General features: G+C 42.7%; 1 protein-coding gene across 4 annotated transcripts in view; it reads left to right on the top strand.

Moving 5' to 3' along the window:
- Window positions 1–22,435, top strand: part of KMT2D (lysine methyltransferase 2D) — a 1,162,185-nt gene that overhangs the window by 516,540 nt on the left and 623,210 nt on the right. For all 4 annotated transcript variants that reach the window (XM_069230486.1, XM_069230488.1, XM_069230487.1 and 1 more), the window contains 3 exons: window positions 665–789; window positions 1,008–1,173; window positions 1,279–1,359. In XM_069230486.1, the coding sequence (XP_069086587.1) occupies window positions 665–789; window positions 1,008–1,173; window positions 1,279–1,359 (372 nt within the window). The remainder of the gene's footprint in view (window positions 1–664; window positions 790–1,007; window positions 1,174–1,278; window positions 1,360–22,435) is intronic.

Here is a 22,435-nt window from a genome sequence, read left to right on the forward strand (position 1 = left end):
ATCTTAGATAAGTATTCATCTGAAGAACAGGTTACATTCTGTGGTAATGTTCTTTTTGGCCGATACTCTAGCTATGCCCAGATAACTCATTGCAGTCCATCAATCTTGGGTTGTGGAGTGGATATTGTATGGGTTGCAAGCAAATTCCAGATTAGGTTTTTCACAGTCTTGGTTAGTCTGTCTCATTTGATCCTCATCATGGGTTGTGGAAATATTTCAGACGAAAACTGTTACCGGGCAGGGGTGGAGCCTATATACTACTCTGTGCTATCACTTCTGGAGGTGCTGCATAGCTGCTGTTAAGTCCAATGGCTATACCTGTCAACACATCTGAGCAATTGTTATAAATTCTGCATCAAGTCTGGCACCCACAAAAATTTTAAAGTTGAATAATCTGCTGTTAGGATACTCACTTGATAATTCATTAATAAAGGCAAGTAATTTGTTCCATCTTTAAGTTCCAGGTCCTTTGCTGAGAGCAGTATTTCCCTCCAGGCAAGTCTATGCCTAGGTTATAGAGATAATAAATTAAAAACCGTTATTTTGCTGAAAGTTCTGATTGAGGATAAAATCATGAGAAGGGTTTTATCGTAGGTGTTAGTTGTCCTGTTTTCTCTTGACCTGTGTAATAAGTGAGTTGTGTGATCAGTAACTTCTCTCGCAGCTAACCACGGGGACGGCCCAAAGGATGGTGCAGTGGAGACTGGTACTTCAGAGGGAGATGAGAAAAAGAAACGTCGCGGAAGGAAGAAGAGCAAGTTGGAGGACATGTTCCCAGCCTATCTTCAGGTAGGGAATGTCTATTTAAAAGGCATTATTCCCAACTATGAAAACAGGAGCTTCTTAATCTAATATTGGCATTGTTAGTCAGAACTGCTCTCCCCAGTTCTTTATTTCCTTTGTGGCACGAGATGCTGCTACCTAGCATAGATAAGGTGAACGAAGAAATTAGTTGACTTTCTATTGACTCATCTTTCTCCTCAACTTCTTTTATGTTTGGCTTTTAGGAGGCATTCTTTGGGAAAGATCTCATTGATCTGACTCGAAAGGCACTACTGTCTTCCGGTGATGCAACAATGCGGCAGAGCACTCAGAAAACCAAGAGTGATAGCATTTCTAGTATGGCTCTTAAAGGGGCAGGAGATGGACTAGAGACTACACCAAATCAGAAAGGTGAGGATGAGTCTGCAATAAAACTGTTAATGTTGATGCAGTGTTGTCCTGACACTTACTTTGGTGGTAATTTGTGTAATATATGTGTTACTTACTGTTTTACAGGTGAGGAGGAGCTGGTGACTACCGCATTAACTGGCCACGAGGTGTGTAGTACAGTGTTGGAGGCAAAAACTGAAAACCCAGGTGAGAATGGTGCAGTTGGCAGTCATTCCCTTAGTTTTAGTAATAGTCTTGTTAAGCGAGAATTGCATCCTCTCTGATACATAGTTGTTGCTTATCTCATTTACGTCCATTGATTAAGTATTTGAGTCCTTTCAGGCGCACCAAAATATTTCAATTTGCATCGTTAGTACCTAAGCAGTGGAATTGGTTTGTGGATTCTCTAGGTGTGGATTGGAAGTAACTTTACTTTCTAAACTTTTACAGCATGGGGCTGGTACAGATCACAGGCTTTGCATTGGCCTGACATCTAGAGTTTGGATCCAGAGTAGTGTCATTGTTAGATTGCTTTCTTTCTGCGGTCGGGTTCAGACGTGCTTCCTCTCGCTCCGAGATTTCGAATTGGAAACCTTAGAAAACTCATTTAATTGTCAGTATTGTTTTGATCGCGTTCCATCTAGCCTCGAACCGATAGTACCATCGGAATATAGACTTTGCCCTTCTGGGCACGCGCGCCCGACTCTCTGACCTACCGCGTGGAAGCCTGATGGATCGGACACCATTTCGAATCTGTCGCCGGTGCCACACGAAGTTGCCCTATACAGACCAACAACTGGTTTGTAATCTGTGTCTTTCTCCAGACCAGTGAGAAGAGGATTGTGAGGCCTGTCGATTGTTTTGATCCAAGAAGACCTTGCGGAGTCGAAGAGCCAGAAGGTTAGAGATGGCGTTGAAAAGTAGAGAGCATCTTGACGTCATGGAAGAACAACAGGTGCAGACAGCAGTCTCCATCCGAGACACTGACTCCAAGCAAGATTCGGAAGAAGATAGGCCTATCAGTGCTGGCCAGCACGTGAGTACGTCTGCCCCTATGCCCACATATAAAAAACCACAGAAGGCCTTGGTTTGACCCAAAAAAAGACTGTCGTCGACCGACGATCGGGTTCGGTGCCGAAAAAGGCCACTCCTCCAGTCTACTTTGGAGTCGAGTAAATCGGTAAAGGGTTCTGCCACGGACTCCAGTAAGCATCCTCACTCCTCGGAGTCGAAGCTTCAACGCCCTGCTTTGGAGCCGAAACAGCCAACACCATTTTTGGGACCGAAAAAGATCCAAACTTCGGAACCCAAGAAATCTTCTTATACAGAGGAACAAGGACTTTTGAGCCGCTTCAAACAAAGTTCAAAGCCAATGCAGGAATCTTACAGACATTCTGATGAGGACACTGAGATTCAGCCTATACTGGAGGTTATGGATGAGCGACAATCCAGAATCCACATACTGAGACTGGCAGAATTGTTACTGCACCTCCTTTGAAAACTAAAAGAAAGCTGGCTTTTCAAGAGGAATTAGACTCTGTTCAAGCATCAGCAAAGATTTACAAGCAAAAGGAGAAACCAGTATCTGTTCCTACTTATCCTCCTCATTCACCACAGCTTTCTTTTTCACCTCCACACACTAGTCCACCACAGTTGCCTTCCCCAACCCGGATCCTATTCCAGATAATGAACCTGACCTGTACCCCTCCGAGCCTTCTCCACCAGAGGACACTACTGCATACACACAGGTTGTTTCCAGGGCAGCTGTTTATCATGGGGTGCTTATGCATACTGAGCCCCTAGAGGAGGATTTCTTGTTCAACACAGTCTTCTACTCACTAGATATCAGTGCCTTCCCATGTTGCCTGTGAAGGTCAAACATGCAGACCAAATTTTTAGTGAGCCGGTCAAAGCTAGAGTACTTACTCCACGTATTGACAAAGTACAAACCTGCTCCTACAGACTCAGACTACATCACACACCAAGTTCCTCCAGATTTGGTGGTGGTGAGTGCAGCTAGAAAAAGGGCTAAAAGCCAGTCCTCGGGGGATGCTCCGCCATCTGAGAGTAGGAAGTTTGATGCTGCTGGCAAGAGAGTGACCACGCAAGCGGCCAACCAATGGCGAATTACAAATTCCCAAGCACTTCTTGCCAGATATGATAGACTACTGGGATGAGATGCAGGAACTCCTACACCACCTCCCAAAAGAGCATCAAAAGAGAGCACAACAGATCGTAGAAGAGGGAGAGGCCATAAGCAACAACCAGATAAGGTCTGCCCTCGATTCAGCCGCAAGAAGTGTCAATACTGCCATTGCTATAAGGAGACATGCATGGCTACACTCTTTTGGCTTTAAGCCAGAAATCCAACAGGCAGTACTCAAAATGCCTTCTGACAAGAAACAATTATTTGATCCCGAGCTCGATACGACCATAGAAAAGCTGAGAAAAGACTCAGACATTGCCAAAGCAATGGGAGCATTGTACACAACACCGTATAGAGGCTCCTTTTGCAGGCAGGAATTTAGGGGAGGATTCGAACCCCAATCCCCTGAAGCCTCTACCTCCCAGGCAAAGTAGGGACAACAGCAGCAACAATATCAGAGAGGGGGTTTTAGATGGCTTTATAGAGACCAATATTTCAGAAACCTAGTTAAATTCCAAACCCCAAAACAAGCCAACACCCAAACAGTGACTTTTTTCTCAACCCCACACATCTCCTGTGGGAGGAAGACTACAACAATTCCACTCTCATTGACAAAATATCACCACAGACCAGTGGGTGTTAATTTTCTGCAGTGGCTATTGCCTAGAATTGATCTCCACCCCACCAAACATCCCAACGTGTTACCACAAATTGTCCCCAGAACACAACGTTCTGTTTCAACGGGAGGTTCAATCGCTACTATTAAAACAAGCAATAGAATTGGTCCCAAATTCTCAACAAGGAATAGGGGTATACTCACTAGATTTCCTCCTTCCCAAAAAGATGGCACTCTTAAGTTCTATCCTAGATTTCAGGCCTCCCAATATATACATTCTGTCAGAACACTTTCACATGGTAACTCTGCAGGACGTCATTCCACTACTACAGAAACAAGATTACCTGACTGCTTTAGACCTCAAAGATGCATATTTCTATATACCCATCCATCCAGCTCACAGAAAATACCTCAGGTTCGTCAAAGCAGGAAAACATTTTCAGTTCAAAGTTCTGCCGTCAGGCATAACAGCTCCAAGAGTGTTCACAAAATGTCAAGCAGTAGTAGCAGCCTACTTAAGAAGGCAACACATTTAATGAAGGGGCGGTCATTTCAAGACCCTGTACCTCAGACCACAATAACAGATGCATTAATGAAGGGTTGGGGAGCTCATCTCAACAGCCTTACCATTCAAGGGGAATGGGATTCGAAACAGACATTTTCACATAAACCATTTAGAATTATTAGCTGTGTTCCTTGCCCTAAAAGCATTTCAACCCCTTCTCTCAAACACAAGATTGTTCTGATAAAAACAGACAATATGACAAACATATATTACCTCAAAAAACAAGGCGGGACACATTTGTCTCAACTGTCCCTTTTAGCCCAGACAATATGGAAATGGGCAATCCACAATCACATTAATCTATTAGCAGAATACACTACAGATAGTTAGCGAGCCATGGGTTTTATCAAGCAGTACCACTAGAAACTCTTCATTTTAGTGTACCAACCCTTTCTGGCTCGCTTAAGCATTGTAAAGCATTACCCTACCTTACTTATGATAGGCACTTGCAAAAACGAGTACGTCAATACTTTTCTGTGCTCTCTACATTTGCTTGCTCTTTGTAGCCAGGCCGTCATTAAAGATGGCCTACACAACAAACAATTTTTGTAAATGTAAAACTTGTTTGAGTCTTTTGCAGGAGCTGTGACATTTGTTACCCAAATCCCACTGCTTCCTGATTATGTACAGTTACAAAAAAGCAAAGCTGAGACCTCATGTGCTTCATCTGTTGTGTCTTGGTTATGTAGATGCATTTTTCATGCATTATTATTCCTCATTACTTATTTATTGTATTTGTTTACTGTGCTGAGACAGGTAATGCTTTCTATGCGCTGTACAAGAAAATAAAATAGAAACTTCAGCACTAAGAGCCTGAAATGTGAACAAAAGAAAATACATAATTCGTGTTTACTGATAACACAGAATAAGTACATTTCAGAGCTCCAGAGAGATACTACAAAGAAGGTTTGACTACATCATATCTGTTATTTATTGTGCAACAGCAGCTAATCCACGTTTTCAGATATTACATTTAAAACATGTTGATTATTAACAGTCTGTATATTAGTATTTTTCTCAGGAAAAAAACAAAGTGGCAAATTTAGCAGTATTCGCTTTTCTTTCTGGTTGGGAGCTTACAGAATTTTCTGTACTCTGAGGATTCTAGCTGGTCAAAAGCCCAGCCAACCATGCTTTTATTTCTTTTTTGTTCGTGAAATTCATCATCAGAATGAGGCAATGCTTTGTAGGCTTAAAATGGGAGGGGGCTCCATCCCGATATTCAAGCAACAGCAGTTCCTCCTTGATCTATCCAGCTTTGCGTTAAAAAATAATGCTTACACACCAAGTTTGACAAGGTACTTGGCTAGATGTTTCTTCCTGGTTGAAATCTACCTAAAGCCTGCTTTCTTATGATGTAATAAGGGAAATATCCACACCGTAAGTTTAATGCATGAGGAATATTACACACTGGCTGGCAAAGGGATACACTGTACAATTTTAAACCATATTTATTAAAACTTATTGTATGGTATCTGCTTTTAAAGCTGCATTTAGATTAACTGTGATCCACCTGATTGTCCAGATACAAGTAAGAGCATAGTGTTTCGGCAATTGGGGAAATAGAAGACACATCAGCAGGTGGTTGTTTTTTTTTCCCCTCTATGTGCCACTGCTGGACTCATTTCTGGCAAAAGGCAACATAGTACAGAGTGATGGCTCTGTTTAGTGCTCCAAACTCAACTACTTTTTAGCCTGCAACCACTATGTCTAATTTCTGAACTTCACCGCAGTGTTTAGAGTACATGCAGCATTACACTTATCTCAGAGCTGTGATGCCAGAGAGAGGTGACCTGTTCAAGGTGTACAAATCAGATTAAAAAAACAAATGCATCAACTTCCCTTGTTCACTTTGAGCCAGCCCGTGTTTTCATGCAATATTTGCTCACACTATATCCTGTTTATCTTCTCGTCTTGCATTAATAGTTTGTTTGCTAATTATTCCTGCTCTCTGTACCTTTTACAGTGTATGGTTGTTACACCCATGTTTTTTAACTGATGTTATGGTCCCTATCAGAAGGAAGAAAGAAAGGGCATAGGATGGAAAAAAGCCAGAATGTTGACAAGAAAAGGGAAGAGGGTAGGGAAGAAATATGGGAGAGTGTGCAAGCTGCCACCCATGAAAAAGAAAAGGTAAACAAGGGTGGGGAGTAGATGGAAAAGAGTTTTAGCTCTGGGAAGGTAAAGAGAGCTTGCAAGGTCTGTCCTCAATCGGATAATGTGGAGGCAAAAAGAAAACTCAGTGTAAGCGGGCAGTTAGGGACCCTAAAAGGAAGGGGGCAAAGACTGCAGCAGTTCCATTCCCATTGGCAAAACATCACCCCAGACCATTGAGTATTGTCAATTATCCGCAATGACTATTACCTAGAATTGATTTTTACCCCTCCAAACATTCCTCCACGTTAGCACAGGCTGTTCCTAGAACTTCTATTACAATGAGAAGTGCAATTGCTACAAGCATAGAATTGGTCCCACATTCTCAACAAGGACCAGGAGTATACTCACTGTACTGCATTATCCCCAAAAAGGATGGCACTCTCAGGCCCATCCTAGACCTCAGATCTCTATATCCTGTCAGAACACTTTCACATGGTAACTCTGCAGGACGTCATTCCCCTACTACAAAAACAAGATTACATGACTGCATTAGACCTCAAAGATGTGTGTTTCCATATACCCATCCATCCAGCTCACAGAAAATACCTCAGGTTTGTCATAGCAGGAAAACATTATCAGTTCAAAGTTCTACCATTCGGCATAACAGCAGCTCTAAGGGTATTCACAAAATGTCTAGCAGTAGTAGCAGCCTACCTAAGAAGACAACACATACATGTCTTTCCATATCTAGACGATTGCTAATAAAATCAAGCAATTTTATACAATGCCAACAACACACTCAATACCTAATAGAGACCTTACATACACTAGGGTTCAGTCTCAGATACCAAAAATCTCATCTTCAGCCAGCACAGGCACAACCTTACCTAGGTACTATTTTGAATACGCAAAGAGCCCTAGCATATCCAAATACAGAAAGGATACAAGCTTTCCAAAATCTTATGCCACAAATACAGCGAAATCAACAGTACACTGTAAGATTTATCATGAGAATCCTAGGAATGATGGCATCTTGCATAGCAATAGTACCACATGCAAGACTCAACATGAGGACACTACAACAGTGCCTCTCACAACAATGGTCTCAAGCACAAGGTCAATTGCAAGATCTAGTGTTGGTGGATCGCCAAACGCACAAGTCCCTTCAATGGTGGAATCTTAGCAATTTAATGAAGGGGCGGTCATTTCAAGACCCTGTGCCTCAGACCACAATAACAGACGCATCAATGATAGGTTGGGGAGCTCATCTCGACAACCTTACCATTCAAGGGGAATGGGATTCCAAACAGAAACAAATTCACATAAACCAACAAGCCAATGTTGGCCAAGCTGTCTTAAGAACACTATTTCAAACTACTTCAACTCCTACAGGCTAGCCACCACTATTTTTTGGGCGGACTAACTGCTTTGTAGTCTATAGGTACGGAAAATGTCGCTTACCCAGTGTACATCTGTTTGTGGCATGTAGTGCTGCAGATTCACATGCACCCTCCCTCCTCCCAGGAAGCCTGCAGTCGTTGAAAGTTTACCATTTGTACATATGTAGATACATTTACATGGACATCTATTTATATTCTTATACTCTATCACTCCTTCCTTCACCCTTTACGGGAAAACAATCTAACAATGGAGTCGATGCCCATGCGCACTGTAACCGAGAGGAGTCCCTCGAACCTGTGACCCTGAAAAGACTTCTTTGAAGAAAAACAACTTTTAACACTCCAAGCCCAACGCTAGATGTTGGCAGGGCTATGCATAGCATGTAAATCTGCAGCACTACATGCCGCGAACAGATGTACACTGAGTAAGTGACATTTTCCATATACATGTATGTTCGATAGATTTCCTCTGTCTGGTGTTGGGCCCAGAGTGTTACAAGTTTTTTTTCTTTTTCGAGTCACATGATCGAGTGACTCCTCCTCTCTGTGATATTGCGCGTGGGCATAGACTCCTTTGTCAGATTTTCTTTCCGCTATCGGGTTTGGACGTGTTTCCTCTCGCTCCGAGACTTTTGATTCAGAAACGTTATACTAACTTTATTATACCATCAGTACTTGAGCCAATAGTACAGTCGGGAACAAGAAAACACCCTTTCGGGTGCATGCTTCCTATTGGGTCCTGTTCAGGCCTACCAGTCCAAAGACTCATGGATTGGACTGCATTTTGATTCTGTCCTCTGCCATGAGAAATTCCCTTACACTGATCAGCACGTAGTATTTAATCTTTGCCTTTCTCCAGAACATCGAGAGGAAGATTGTGAAGCTTGTCGGTCGTTTCAGTCAAAAAAGACACTGTGTGACCAGAGAGCAAGAAGACTCGAGATGGCATCGAAGTATACAGAGCCCACCGACACCTTAGAGGAAGAGCAGGCACAGACGGCTGTTTCGATTCAGGACATCGATTTCACAGCAGACTCAGATGAAGACAGCAAACTGATCACTGTGGCTCAGCATGTGAGTACACCTGCCCCTACGTCCACTACCAAAAGACCTATTAAGGCTTTGCGTACACCACTGCCAGAGAGCCATGGTTCCACCTGAAATAAAGTTGTCGGCGACAGACCCCCTGGTTCGGCGCCAAAAAAGGCCAAGTCACCCCATCAGCAGGCCACAACTGTTTCGGTGCCGGAGTCGAGCATACATATTAAAAGCTCCACCGCCGACCCAAGCCGACGTCCACACTCTTCGGAGTCGAAAATTCAACGTCTGGCTTCGGAGCTGAAATCACAGATGGTATCTTTGGGACCCCAAAAAAAAAGAGGTACCATTTCGGAGCTGAAAAAAAAAATCCTTCTACACAGAAGAGACAGGACTTTCGAGCACATGTCAAAAAGAACTACTAAACAATCCTCTAAAGGCATAAAACCATCTGAATATAATTTTGAGGACTCTCATATCCAGCCAATTTTGGAGGTTATGGACAGTAGACAAAGAAGGGTACGTATATTGCTTCACTTCCTCCACAGACCAAATGGCAGCTGGAGTTTCAAGAGGCTGTTGACACTGCTCCACCACCAGCAAAAATATTTAAAAGAAAGGAGAAGCCATTACCTCTGCAGCTCTCTCCACCACATTCGCCACAGCTTTCTTTATCTCCACCACCTACTACCCCACCACTACTACCCTCACCAACACACGCCCACACCTACTCACAAGGAGATGCATTGTATGACCCAGATCCTATACCACTAAATGACTCAGATCTCTATCCTTCCAAACCTGCACCACCAGAGGATAGTACGGTTTACACTCAGGTCATTTCTAGGGCAGCTGCATACTGTGGAGTTCAGATGCATGCTGAACCATTGGAGGAGGATCTTTTTAATACATTAACCTCCACCCACTCACGCTACCGATGTTTACCAATGCTGCCTGGTATGCTTAGACAAGCTGAAGACATATTTAAGGAACCAGTCAAAGATAGGGTTTTAATCCCAAGAATAGATAAAAAAATATAAGCCTGCGCCAACTGACAGCTACCACCAAACTATTGTAGTTAGTGCTGCAGGGAAAAGGACCAACAGCCAGTCTTCAGGGGATACTCCTCCCCCTGACAAAGAAAGTAGAAAGTTTGATGCTGCGGGTGAAAGAGGCACAAGCAATAACCAAATTAGATCTGCCCTCGATACAGCTGATACTGCAGCTAGAAGTCTCAACACTAGCATAACAATTCGTAGACATGCATGGCTAAGATCCTTCAGGTTTAAACCTGAAATAATGCAGGCAGTGCTTAACATGCCTTTTGGTAAGGAGCATCTATTCTGACCTGAAGTTGATACAACTATCAAAAAACTCAGAAAGGAGATGGCAGCCATTTATAACGCACCTTATCAGGGTTCCTTTTGCAAACACCAGTTTAGGGGAGGTTTCAAACCCCAAACTACAGAGGCTTCCACCTCACATCCCAAACAAACGCAGCAATATTATCCAAGATGATCATTTAGAGACTCTTACAGAGGCCAACACTTTAGAGCCAGAGGAAAATGTATTATTTCAGGTCCCTGTGCCTCAGACCATAATAACAGATGCATCAGTGACAGGTTGGGGAGCTCATCTCAACAACCTAACCATACAAGGGAAATGGAACTCAACAAAATGAACTTATCACATAAATCATTTAGAATTGTTAGCTGTTTCTGGCCCTAAAAGCTTTTCAACCTCTGATCAGGTCCAAAACAGTATTAATAAAAACAGACAATATGACAACAATGTATTATCTGAAGAAACAAGGGGGAACACATTCATCTCAGTTGTCCCTTCTATCCCAAACAATATGGAAATGGGCAATTCACAATCAGATGTACTTGATAGCACAATACATCCCAGGAATACACAACCAGCTAGCAGACCTACTAAGCAGGACGCAGCAACAAATACCCGAATGGGAAATTCACTCTCAGGTACTTCAACAGTACTTTCAAAAGTGGGGAACACCAGACACAGACATTTTTGCAACAAATGAAAACGCAAAATGCCAAACCTTCGCTTCCAGACACCCACACCCTCTGTCCAAGGGCAATGCTGTATGGATCAACTGGTCAGGGATATTTGCTTAAGCTTTTCCCCTCCTCTCCCGTTAATTCAATTTCTGGTCACCAAACTGCGTCACACCTCATCTTGATACTCATAGCTCCCACGTGGGCACAACAACACTGTTACACAACATTCCTGGATCTGTCAGTAATACCCCATTGCAAACTTCCAAATAGACCACAGAACAAGAGTCAAATCAGGCATCCCAATCCCAGTGTACTCAGCTTAGCGATTTGGCTTCTGAGGTCATAGAGTTTGGATATTTGCACCTTCCATTAAAATGTATGGAAGTTCTAAAACAAATATGGAAACCATCAACCAGACAATGCTATTCTAACAAGTTCAAACAGTTTGTTTACTACTGTCAACCCAAAAATATAGATCCACTTAAAACATCAATACAAGATATTGTATGTTACCTGGTTCATTTACAAAAAGCAAATTTAGCTTTTTCCTCTAATAAAATTAATCTCACTGCTACATCGGCGTACTTATAAACGTACAACATACTTCGCTCTTCAGAGTCCATATCCTAAAAGCCTTTATGGAAGGACTTAAGCGTATTATTCCACCAAGAACCCCACCAGTTCCTTCATGGAATCTCGATATTGTATACACAAGATTAATGGGACCACCATTCGAGCCCATGCATTCATGTGATATTCAGTTTCTCACCTGGAAAGTTGCTTTCTTTGTAGTAATTACTTCATTAAGAAGAGTGCCTGAAATACAAGCTTTCACTCTTGAGGAACCATTTTTCCAAGTACACAAACAAAGTTGTACTTATGACAAATCCAATTTTTTTGCCAAAAGTAGTTTCTCCTTTTCACATTAACCAATTAGTGGAATTTCCAGTCTTCTTCCCACAGCCAGACTCAATTGCTGGAAGAGCTCTTCACACTCTTGACCTTAAAAGAGCTCTGATGTACTATGTTGATAGAACAAAAGAGTTTAGAAAAACTAAACCGCTTTTTGTTGCTTTCCAACAGACACATAAAGAAATCCTATCTCTAAATAAGGATTAGTTAGATGGATTGCAAGATGTAATCAAACATGTTACAAAGCAAAAAGACAACTTTTGATAACTCCTAAAGCACTTTCCACTAGGAAAAAAGGTGCTTCTATGGCATTTTTTTAGGAAACATACCAATGGCAGACATGTGCAAGGCTGCCACATGCTCCATACCACATACATTCACAAAACATTATTGTTTGGATGTATTATCAAAGCAACATGCCAATGTTGGTCAAGCAGTACTTAAAACACTACTTCAAACTACTTCAACCCCTACAGGCTAGCCACAGCCTTATTGGGTGAAGTACTGCTTTTTAGTCTATGCACAGCGTGTGTATCTGCAGCTACACATGCCATCGGACAGAAAATGTCACCCAGTGTACATCTGTTCATGACATGTAGTGCTGCAGATTCACATGCACCCTCCCTCCTCCCCGGAAGCCTGTTGTTGTTGCAGTACTTATTTGTACATATGTATATATATATTTACATTTGCATGGACATCTTATTTACTTTTTACATTTAGTTCTACATTTACATTCTTTCACTCTATCACTCCTTCTTATACCCTTTTGTGGGAAAACAATCTAACAAAGGAGTAGATGCCCATGCACACTATCACCGAGAGGAGTTGCTGCTCGATCCCGTGACTTGAGAAAAGACTTCTTCGAAGAAAAACAACTTGTTATACTCCGAGCCCAACACTAGGTGGCAAAATATACACACAGCATGCAAATCTGCAGCACTACATGCCACAAACAGATGTGCACTGGGTAAGTGACATTTTCCATATATAAATCAAATACTACTTGGTGGAAGGTCACACATAGATGCTTTATTTTTTAGCTGGTTTTCCGATACAGAAAAAAATCAGACCTTGACAGAAAGCAGAAGAAATGTCAAGGGTTTTCTAGGGTATGTCTCCACAGTTAGTGGTATAAGCATGACATTAATACAGGAGAATTATGTTGATGGCAAAGCACATTCCTGAAATTTGACTTTTCAGATAATCAAAGCTTGAGTTCTCAAGAGGGAGGACATTCCTGTTTGAGAGCTAGACCAGGCTAAAAAGCTGGTTTGCATAAATTGACAATAACTGGAAAGTTCAACCCTATGACAGCAGCAGATCACAAATAAGTTACTTAATCTTCATAGTTACAATGCTTGCCTTCAGTGAAAGTCTGTGCATTGGCACATTGTGTCTACATTAGTATTGGCCATGTATTTAATCATTTTCTCCAGTATCACCAAGATAATAAGAGACACCTAAGATGGAATGACAATGTGGGCTGGACAGACAAACGTTGCCACAAATCATGGAAAGGTCTCTATGTATGCACATGATACTAGACATACAAGCTGTTTTCTGGCCTGAATGAACTGCATTTAGCTATATGGCTTCTGGACTTTTAGAATCCGCTATTTTGATCTTAGGCTGTCAGTCATGCCTGAAGAGTTCACACCAAATGTAAGATGTTTACAATATGTTACCTGAGACATGTGTAACTAACATGAAGTGAAATAAGTTTGTCACACCCTCTACTTTTGGGATATTGTCATATTCTTCCCCTCATTAGGGTTTGACAGCATTGGACTTGTACACAAGGATACCTTAAGGGGGGGTTTGTATTAACAATCTTTTGATTGGAATGACTGAAGTGATCTCTCCCAGAAATGATTTACCTTCTTAGACTTGGTCAGACATCTAATGGTAACACTGTTTGAGCCCTGTTTGAGAAATGCATTATTATTTTTTTGGCAGCATTCCTTTTTTTCGTTAGCATTTTGAGATTTTAGGCATCATTCTTGACCAATCACCATAATATAAGCACTATGAGCATAGTATGTGTTCATACTGTTAGAAAAAATGATGGCATTGTTGAGAACACCATATGTTTATTCTGGAGCTCACTTCATCTTTTCATTTGAATCCAGTAACAGGGCAAAGGTCTAAAAACAGTGGGGCGAGCGTGTTCAGGGATGCGTGTACCTTAATAGGTTTTTAAAAGGGGGCCACTAAGCTTTAGCTAGGAGGACCATTTATAATACCCCTGTGGAACCAGAACAAACAATGAACGAAAATGGAGAATCACATTGTGGATTCTTATACTCTTTTAATGAAGACCTGACTGCTAATAGAATGTTGCTGTATTTGATTGCATTTTAAAAAGAATATCTGAATATAAAGACAACGTTCCACTTGTTAAATATGTTCAGAACTGACCATTTCATAGAATAGAATATTATATAATATTTATAGTGATATAGAATATTTGTAAGAAAATAGATTTGCCAATCTTAGTGGGTTAGGGGTTGCTGTTTTTTTGTTAAACAGCTGCTGGTTGGGGGGTGGGGGGTCATGGCATGATAAAGTTTGATGACCACAGCTTTTGTTATTGGTTTCCTTCAGATGCCTACAAATTCTGCGGAATAATATAGACACTAAAGAAGCTAGGAGGCCATTATGTGTGTAAGAACTTGGATTATTAGCTTGAATGGCTGTGACTCTATCAGAAGTAATAAGTCTGCAGTTGTCTTTTTAGTGGGAACCAAGTACCCCATTGTAGCACTTGATTCTGTGTAGCGAAGCAAAGCAGTCCAAGAGCCTGCTTAGGGGTCTTGTGTGGGGTAGTTTAACCAGCTTGCAGGTGCGCAACAACAACACTCAAATTATTGTCCATTAATTTCCTTTTCTTTTAAAAAGGAAAAGTACTTTTATTACACATGTGCACGCTCACACTACTAAATGTCACACATTAAATTACAAATATGTACAATTAGGTATATGGTAATACCTATGGGGCTACCCTCATGACTCATCATAGCCTTAGTGAGAGCTGAATCCTATAACCACAGTACTCCCCACCTATACTAGATGTAATATCCCAATATAATTACTGTCATCAAGAAAACAGGCCTGCTGGTTTTGCCAAAGTGTCACTACATCATTAAAACCAGAGAACATTGTTTCACCATTGTTATTCTATATAAATCAATGATGACAATACCAATATGCAATACATGTTATTACCTACCATTGAAGTCAGTGGGGGGTAGTATCAACATTCAGTAGCATACATTATGTACTGTAAACTCTTACATTGTCAACCAACATAGTCAATAAATCACGGGTACTATACAGCTGCTGCAGCTTTAGGGACCTCCTGCCCTTCCTGTCCCAAGGAGGTTCCTTGCACTCAAGTCTGTGTGCAAAAGCTCGGGGAGAGCTTCAAAATCAAATCCTCTTTCCTAGGGGGCATACTAGCCTCCCTGGGAGATTTAATTTGGCCTTTTAAAACATAGCTGCCTTTGGTATTCCCTGCAGCGCTGCCACCATATTCTCTAAAACAAGAGTTTGTGGTATCCCTGCCTCTCTTTAGGGTACCAAGGAACACAGTATGCACCGTTGAAGCTCTTGCTAGCCCTTATGGGGCGTTTCATGCTTTTTTGATTAACAGCATTGCTCCAAAGTTCTTTTTTGACATGTGGCCTTGTGCAACACTCCTTTGGGGGGTGTGCCAAGCCTACCCAGGATGCCAACAAGCTTTTGGGGGTCATTAGGGCCCCTGGGGAATGTCTCAAGATCCCCACAACCCCAGAAAAGTGTGGTGGGGGGGTGGCTGGTGTCAAGCAATGCTCCCAGACAGTGGTTGTCATCTTCTGTCCAACGTTCTTGACAGGTCCTGGGCGATTGGGTCCTGAAGGCCAAAGTTGGCATAGGGGGAGTGTAGGAAGTTGGCTCTGTATGTGCTATTTCAAAGTAAGGAATAGCATGCACAGAGTCCAAGGGTTCCCCTTAGAGGTAAAATAGTGGTAAAAATAGATAATACTAATGCTCTATTTTGTGGTAGTGTGGTCGAGCAGTAGGCTTATCCAAGGAGTAGTGTTAAGCATTTGTTGTACGTACACATAGACAATAAATGAGGTACACACACTCAGAGACAAATCCAGCCAATAGGTTTTTGTATAGAAAAATATCTTTTCTTAGTTTATTTTAAGAACCACAGGTTCAAATTCTACATGTAATATCTCATTCGAAAGGTATTGCAGGTAAGTACTTTAGGAACTTCAAATCATCAAAATTGCATGTATACTTTTCAAGTTGTTGACAAATAGCTGTTTTAAAAGTGGACACTTAGTGCAATTTTCACAGTTCCTAGGGGAGGTAAGTTTTGGTTAGTTTTACCAGGTAAGTAAGACACTTACAGGGTTCAGTTCTTGGTCCAAGGTAGCCCACCGTTGGGGGTTCAGAGCAACCCCAAAGTCACCACACCAGCAGCTCAGGGCCGGTCAGGTGCAGAGTTTAAAGTGGTGCCCAAAACACATAGGCTAGAATGGAGAGAAGGGGGTGCCCCGGTTCCGGTCTGCTTGCAGGTAAGTACCCGCGTCTTCGGAGGGCAGACCAGAGGGGTTTTGTAGGGCACCGGGGGGGACACAAGCCCACACAGAAATTTCACCCTCAGCAGCGCGGGGGCGGCCGGGTGCAGTGTGGAAACAGGCGTCGGGTTTTCAATGTTAGTCTATGAGAGATCTCGGGATCTCTTCAGCGCTGCAGGCAGGCAAGGGGGGGATTCCTCGGGGAAACCTCCACTTGGGCAAGGGAGAGGGACTCCTGGGGGTCACTTCTCCAGTGAAAGTCCGGTCCTTCAGGTCCTGGGGGCTGCGGGTGCAGGGTCTCTCCCAGGCGTCGGGACTTTAGGTTCAAAGAGTCGCGGTCAGGGGAAGCCTCGGGATTCCCTCTGCAGGTGGCGCTGTGGGGGCTCAGGGGGGACAGGTTTTGGTACTCACAGTATCAGAGTAGTCCTGGGGTCCCTCCTGAGGTGTTGGATCGCCACCAGCCGAGTCGGGGTCGCCGGGTGCAGTGTTGCAAGTCTCACGCTTCTTGCGGGGAGCTTGCAGGGTTCTTTCAAGGCTGCTGGAAACAAAGTTGCAGCCTTTCTTGGAGCAGGTCCGCTGTCCTCGGGAGTTTCTTGTCTTTTCGAAGCAGGGGCAGTCCTCAGAGGATGTCGAGGTCGCTGGTCCCTTTGGAAGGCGTCGCTGGAGCAGGATCTTTGGAAGGCAGGAGACAGGCCGGTGAGTTTCTGGAGCCAAGGCAGTTGTCGTCTTCTGGTCTTCCGCTGCAGGGGTTTTCAGCTGGGCAGTCCTTCTTTTGGTAGTTGCAGGAATCTCATTTTCTAGGGTTCAGGGTAGCCCTTAAATACTAAATTTAAGGGCGTGTTTAGGTCTGGGGGGTTAGTAGCCAATGGCTACTAGCCCTGAGGGTGGGTACACCCTCTTTGTGCCCCCTCCCAAGGGGAGGGGGTCACAATCCTAACCCTATTGGGGGAATCCTCCATCTGCAAGATGGAGGATTTCTAAAAGTTAGAGTCACTTCAGCTCAGGACACCTTAGGGGCTGTCCTGACTGGCCAGTGACTCCTCCTTGTTTTTCTCATTATTTTCTCCGGCCTTGCCGCCAAAAGTGGGGCCTGGCCGGAGGGGGCGGGCAACTCCACTAGCTGGAGTGTCCTGCTGGGTTGGCACAAAGGAGGTGAGCCTTTGAGGCTCACCGCCAGGTGTGACAATTCCTGCCTGGGGGAGGTGTTAGCATCTCCACCCAGTGCAGGCTTTGTTACTGGCCTCAGAGTGACAAAGGCACTCTCCCCATGGGGCCAGCAACATGTCTCGGTTTGTGGCAGGCTGCTAAAACTAGTCAGCCTACACAGATAGTCGGTTAAGTTTCAGGGGGCACCTCTAAGGTGCCCTCTGTGGTGTATTTTACAATAAAATGTACACTGGCATCAGTGTGCATTTATTGTGCTGAGAAGTTTGATACCAAACTTCCCAGTTTTCAGTGTAGCCATTATGGTGCTGTGGAGTTCGTGTTTGACAAACTCCCAGACCATATACTCTTATGGCTACCCTGCACTTACAATGTCTAAGGTTTTGCTTAGACACTGTAGGGGCACAGTGCTCATGCACTGGTACCCTCACCTATGGTATAGTGCACCCTGCCTTAGGGCTGTAAGGCCTGCTAGAGGGGTGTCTTACCTATACTGCATAGGCAGTGAGAGGCTGGCATGGCACCCTGAGGGGAGTGCCATGTCGACTTACTCATTTTGTTCTCACCAGCACACACAGGCTTGTAAGCAGTGTGTCTGTGCTGAGTGAGGGGTCTCTAGGGTGGCATAATACATGCTACAGCCCTTAGAGACCTTCCCTGGCATCAGGGCCCTTGGTACCAGAGGTACCAGTTACAAGGGACTTATCTGGATGCCAGGGTGTGCCAATTGTGGAAACAATGGTACATTTTAGGTGAAAGAACACTGGTGCTGGGGCCTGGTTAGCAGGGTCCCAGCACACTTCTCAGTCAAGTCAGCATCAGTATCAGGCAAAAAGTGGGGGGTAACTGCAACAGGGAGCCATTTCTTTACAGGGAGGAGTTCCCTACACCCGCTCCCCTCCCCATTAATTTATATAGAAAGTGTGAATTTACATTTAATGAGACTCCGTTAGTGAAGCTCGCTCCCAGTAAATCTAAAAAAAGGTGTTCTCAAGAGAAAACACATTTTACAACCGTGTACTAAATACAAAACACCTCGCTCTTTGGAAAACTCAAACAATTGCTTGTGTTTAGCAAGTGACAAATAGAAATTGAAAGATTACAAAAGACATAGTTAAGTGTCGTTGTCTGTTCTCCACCCCCCCTCCTAGCAAGTAGTCAGCTTGCAGCTATGTTTTAAACAAAGGACCAATCCCACTAGAAGCAAACAGCTCCTGTATATTTTGTAGCAAACCTCATGCATTATATTTGTAGAGAAGCCACTTCAGCTTATAGCGTATATTTGTAATATTTTTGGGTTAGACTTTGGCCCTAACCTATAATCCTTAGTGGAATTACTTTAAATTTTCTTCAGCATCAAACTCCCCTTCTCCTTATAGGTAGTGTTCTACAGCATGTTAAGATAATGTAGAAAAAGATTCCTGTTTTGTGGGAAAACATTATGGACATGAATTTATAGGTTTGCATCTTTGAATTGTGTGAATTTGAAGGACCTACAGGAAAATAAAAAATGCTTTCGGATTACCTGTTTTAAGTCGGTCCTATTCAGAAGCTTTGGGCTAAAAACATTGAATATTGTATTCCGGAAATAACTTTGTGGTTTTCGTTGGCGTTTTTTTTTTCAAACTTAAAAACTTTGGTTATAATCCTTGCTGATCAACATATCACCATAAATGTTTGCAAAAAGATGCATATATTTCTAGAAATGTGTTTTTGATGGTGACATTTCTCCTAAAGAAACTGGATATCAGCCCCTTTGAGACTGGTGCTTGTTAAGGCTGACTGACTAACCCCTCTCACACCACCTTGAATACTTAAAAGATTGCTTGCCTCTATTCGAATTTGTACCTGAAAGTGGTGAATAATAAAAACTAATTGAAACATTATGGAGGTAAGACAGTTTCCACAGTAACAGCTCTCCAGCATGAACACTACCTTCTATGAGAAAGCGCGCACACTGCCATTGAGAGGAAACAAGTAGTTTTTAGGCTTCTCAATGAGAGTGAAGATGTCTGAGATTTAAGGAAGCAGAAGCAATAGGCTATCACTGAGGTAACTAGAGAATGCAATTCGAAAGATGACATGTCTGAAACTGGGACCTTTAACTATGGAATGTGGTTTTCATTTCTTCACCTTGGGGAAGTGATGTCTCCTTAAAACAGTTTCTAGGATCGAAGGGATGCCACCCACTAAGACTACAGGGTTTACACATTATAGTGACTGTTGGAAACAGACATGTGTGACAGATACATAAGACATGTGCGTACAACTCCAAGGCCTGAGTCAGGTCATTCATAAAGTTGAGGTGAAGCTCTAGACTGAAGCACTGCAAGACTCCATGCAGGTCATGCTCCAAGTCAAAGTTGAGTCTGGACCTGATATTGCTCCTGCTCTCTCATGAAGTCATTCCAGTGGAAGATCTTCTTAGTTAAAGTCTTAAGGGTAGGTCAAACAAAAAAACATAAGATGTCCCGCCACTCTCTGGAGAAGGTGCATTTGTGTCATGGTTCCTCCAGGTCTCACCTTGTGCTACTGAGGAGCAGATTCCATCTGTGGTACCGACTTAACCTGAGTTTGCGGTCTGTTGGCAATATCCAGGCAGGTCACAGCTTTTTAAGAAGCCATGCTACACATCTTTGACATGCTACCAGTTCCCTCTGGCGTGCCCTTTGACTCCCAAAGATTCAGTGATATTGTATTTTAGGCAGTTTGTGGTTAGAAGTCATGCTGGTCGATTAAACTGTACTGTTGGAAAGTGAGAAGATTAACTCACTCTAACAGTGTTTAATTATGAACACTGGATGGCTGCTTTTCACAACTGTCCCTAGATATGATTCTGCATGACGTAAGAAATGCCAAAGACTATGGGTTATGTGGAGTTTTCTAACTTCTGCACATAGGACTACAATGTGAAACTTACAACCGAGCTGAACCACAATGGTGAACGTTTAGAAAATCGTATCTATTGGGTTACTCCTATGTTTATGGCAAACTATTTTTTTGGAATTGGGACAGACTTTCAAAACTACACCAGGAAATCGATGGCAGCTGCAGACATAACCCAGCGAAGTGATTCTCATGGCACCTTACAGTTATTGTACCAGTGCCGGCCTGCAAGCATTTTCATACTAAGGTTATACCTCTCATCTTACCCAAGTGCCAACCTCCTTATGCTGTTGATCCTCCATAGACTTTAATTGGATCACCCACTCTTCAAAACTATCTCTTCCTCCAAAAAAGGATAATTCTCCTTAATGACATCACCCTCTTAAATGCCTGCCTTCACCTGCATTTTTGAGTTGAGTTCAAACGTATGCAAGACAGTAGAAAATTTGAAAAATGAGTTGTTTTAAACAAAACCTTGTTTCATGGGGGTGAGGTGTGCCCTGTGTGGTACTACATATTGCACACTGGTGCAGGGAATAATGTTATCTGATTATCCATTATATTCTAAACTGAAAATGTCTTTGAGTCAGTCAGGTTATTCTTTGACTGTCCCTGTTGCTGAAAGGCAGGTCACTAAGCATGGGTGCTCTGACCTGCCCCTGTGCTCTTAGTGTGTGAAATGCAGCCCCCTCTAGGGAGGGAGATACCCATTAAGTGGCTACAGTGTACAACATAAAACCAGAAAACCTGTCATTAGTCCCAGCTTGCCTCTTCAACAAATTGTGATCCTGACCTATGCAGTAACCAGCTAAGAAGACCACAGTCATAACAAATACCATAGGGACCTGCAGACCTGTTCAAAGCTTCCAGCTCACTTAAACCATAAACTGCATCTGTCTCATTCCTCATCATCCACCATACTGCTATGTGCCGTATCCCATAAAATAACTGCTCCTTGGCGTTCATCACGCAATACATGGAAACATTTTACCCAACAGCTACTTGAAAGTCACGAGTTCAGAGGGTACACTGTTAAGAAATCTCTTATTTTCTACTACTACGTTGATCCTTGTAGTAATAATCTTGGCTCCCTTATGATGCACATGACCAGTGACTTAATTTTTTGTCATCTGGAATGGTGGGAGTACATTGTTAAAAAAAACTATCATTTCTATAAAAATAATGCCTCTCAATTAACTGTGATATAAACTGATGTTCTCAAATGAAACTTTTCTGCGTGTTAGATAAATACATTTTTTTAATTGAAAAAATCATACTTTTGGGTATAGCGCATTGGTTAATTAAAGCATGGTGCTGGGATATTTCCAGGTTATTTGATAAAAATGTTAAATACAAAAACGAGAACCAGCGAACCTTTCATGATTTAAAGCAACAGTAAAAAAAAACAAATGTCACTTTGGCCTTCCAGAGGTCAAAGGACATAGGTTATGAACTGTAGGATGAAGGTGAGTCGCAGTAATGCTGTTGTGGGGTACATTTGGAAGATCTTGATGAGTGGTGTTCCATCTCATTCAGTATCCCTTTCACATTAATCCTTTGGCTTTCCCAGCTTCTCATTTCTTCCCCACATGTAAGGGAGTAACGTTCTGCTGTTTATGAACAAAACCACTGCCATTTGCTAAATTAAAAATTATTTCAGAGTTGAATGCTTAGTCATGCAGTGACTTACTGATGATTTGGCATTGGGTAATCCCAAAGGGCATCCATGTTCATGTTACACCTTAAGCAAGGAAAAGCAATACCCATGCAGATGTTCTTCTGAGACTATTTCACAAAGTTAAAGATCTCATGCAGGTGTGGCCTCAACATGTTTAGTTTTGGCAATATTCAGAGCTGACAATCT

This window comes from Pleurodeles waltl, chromosome 4_2, assembly GCF_031143425.1.
Source record: "Pleurodeles waltl isolate 20211129_DDA chromosome 4_2, aPleWal1.hap1.20221129, whole genome shotgun sequence".
NCBI lineage: Eukaryota > Metazoa > Chordata > Amphibia > Caudata > Salamandridae > Pleurodeles > Pleurodeles waltl.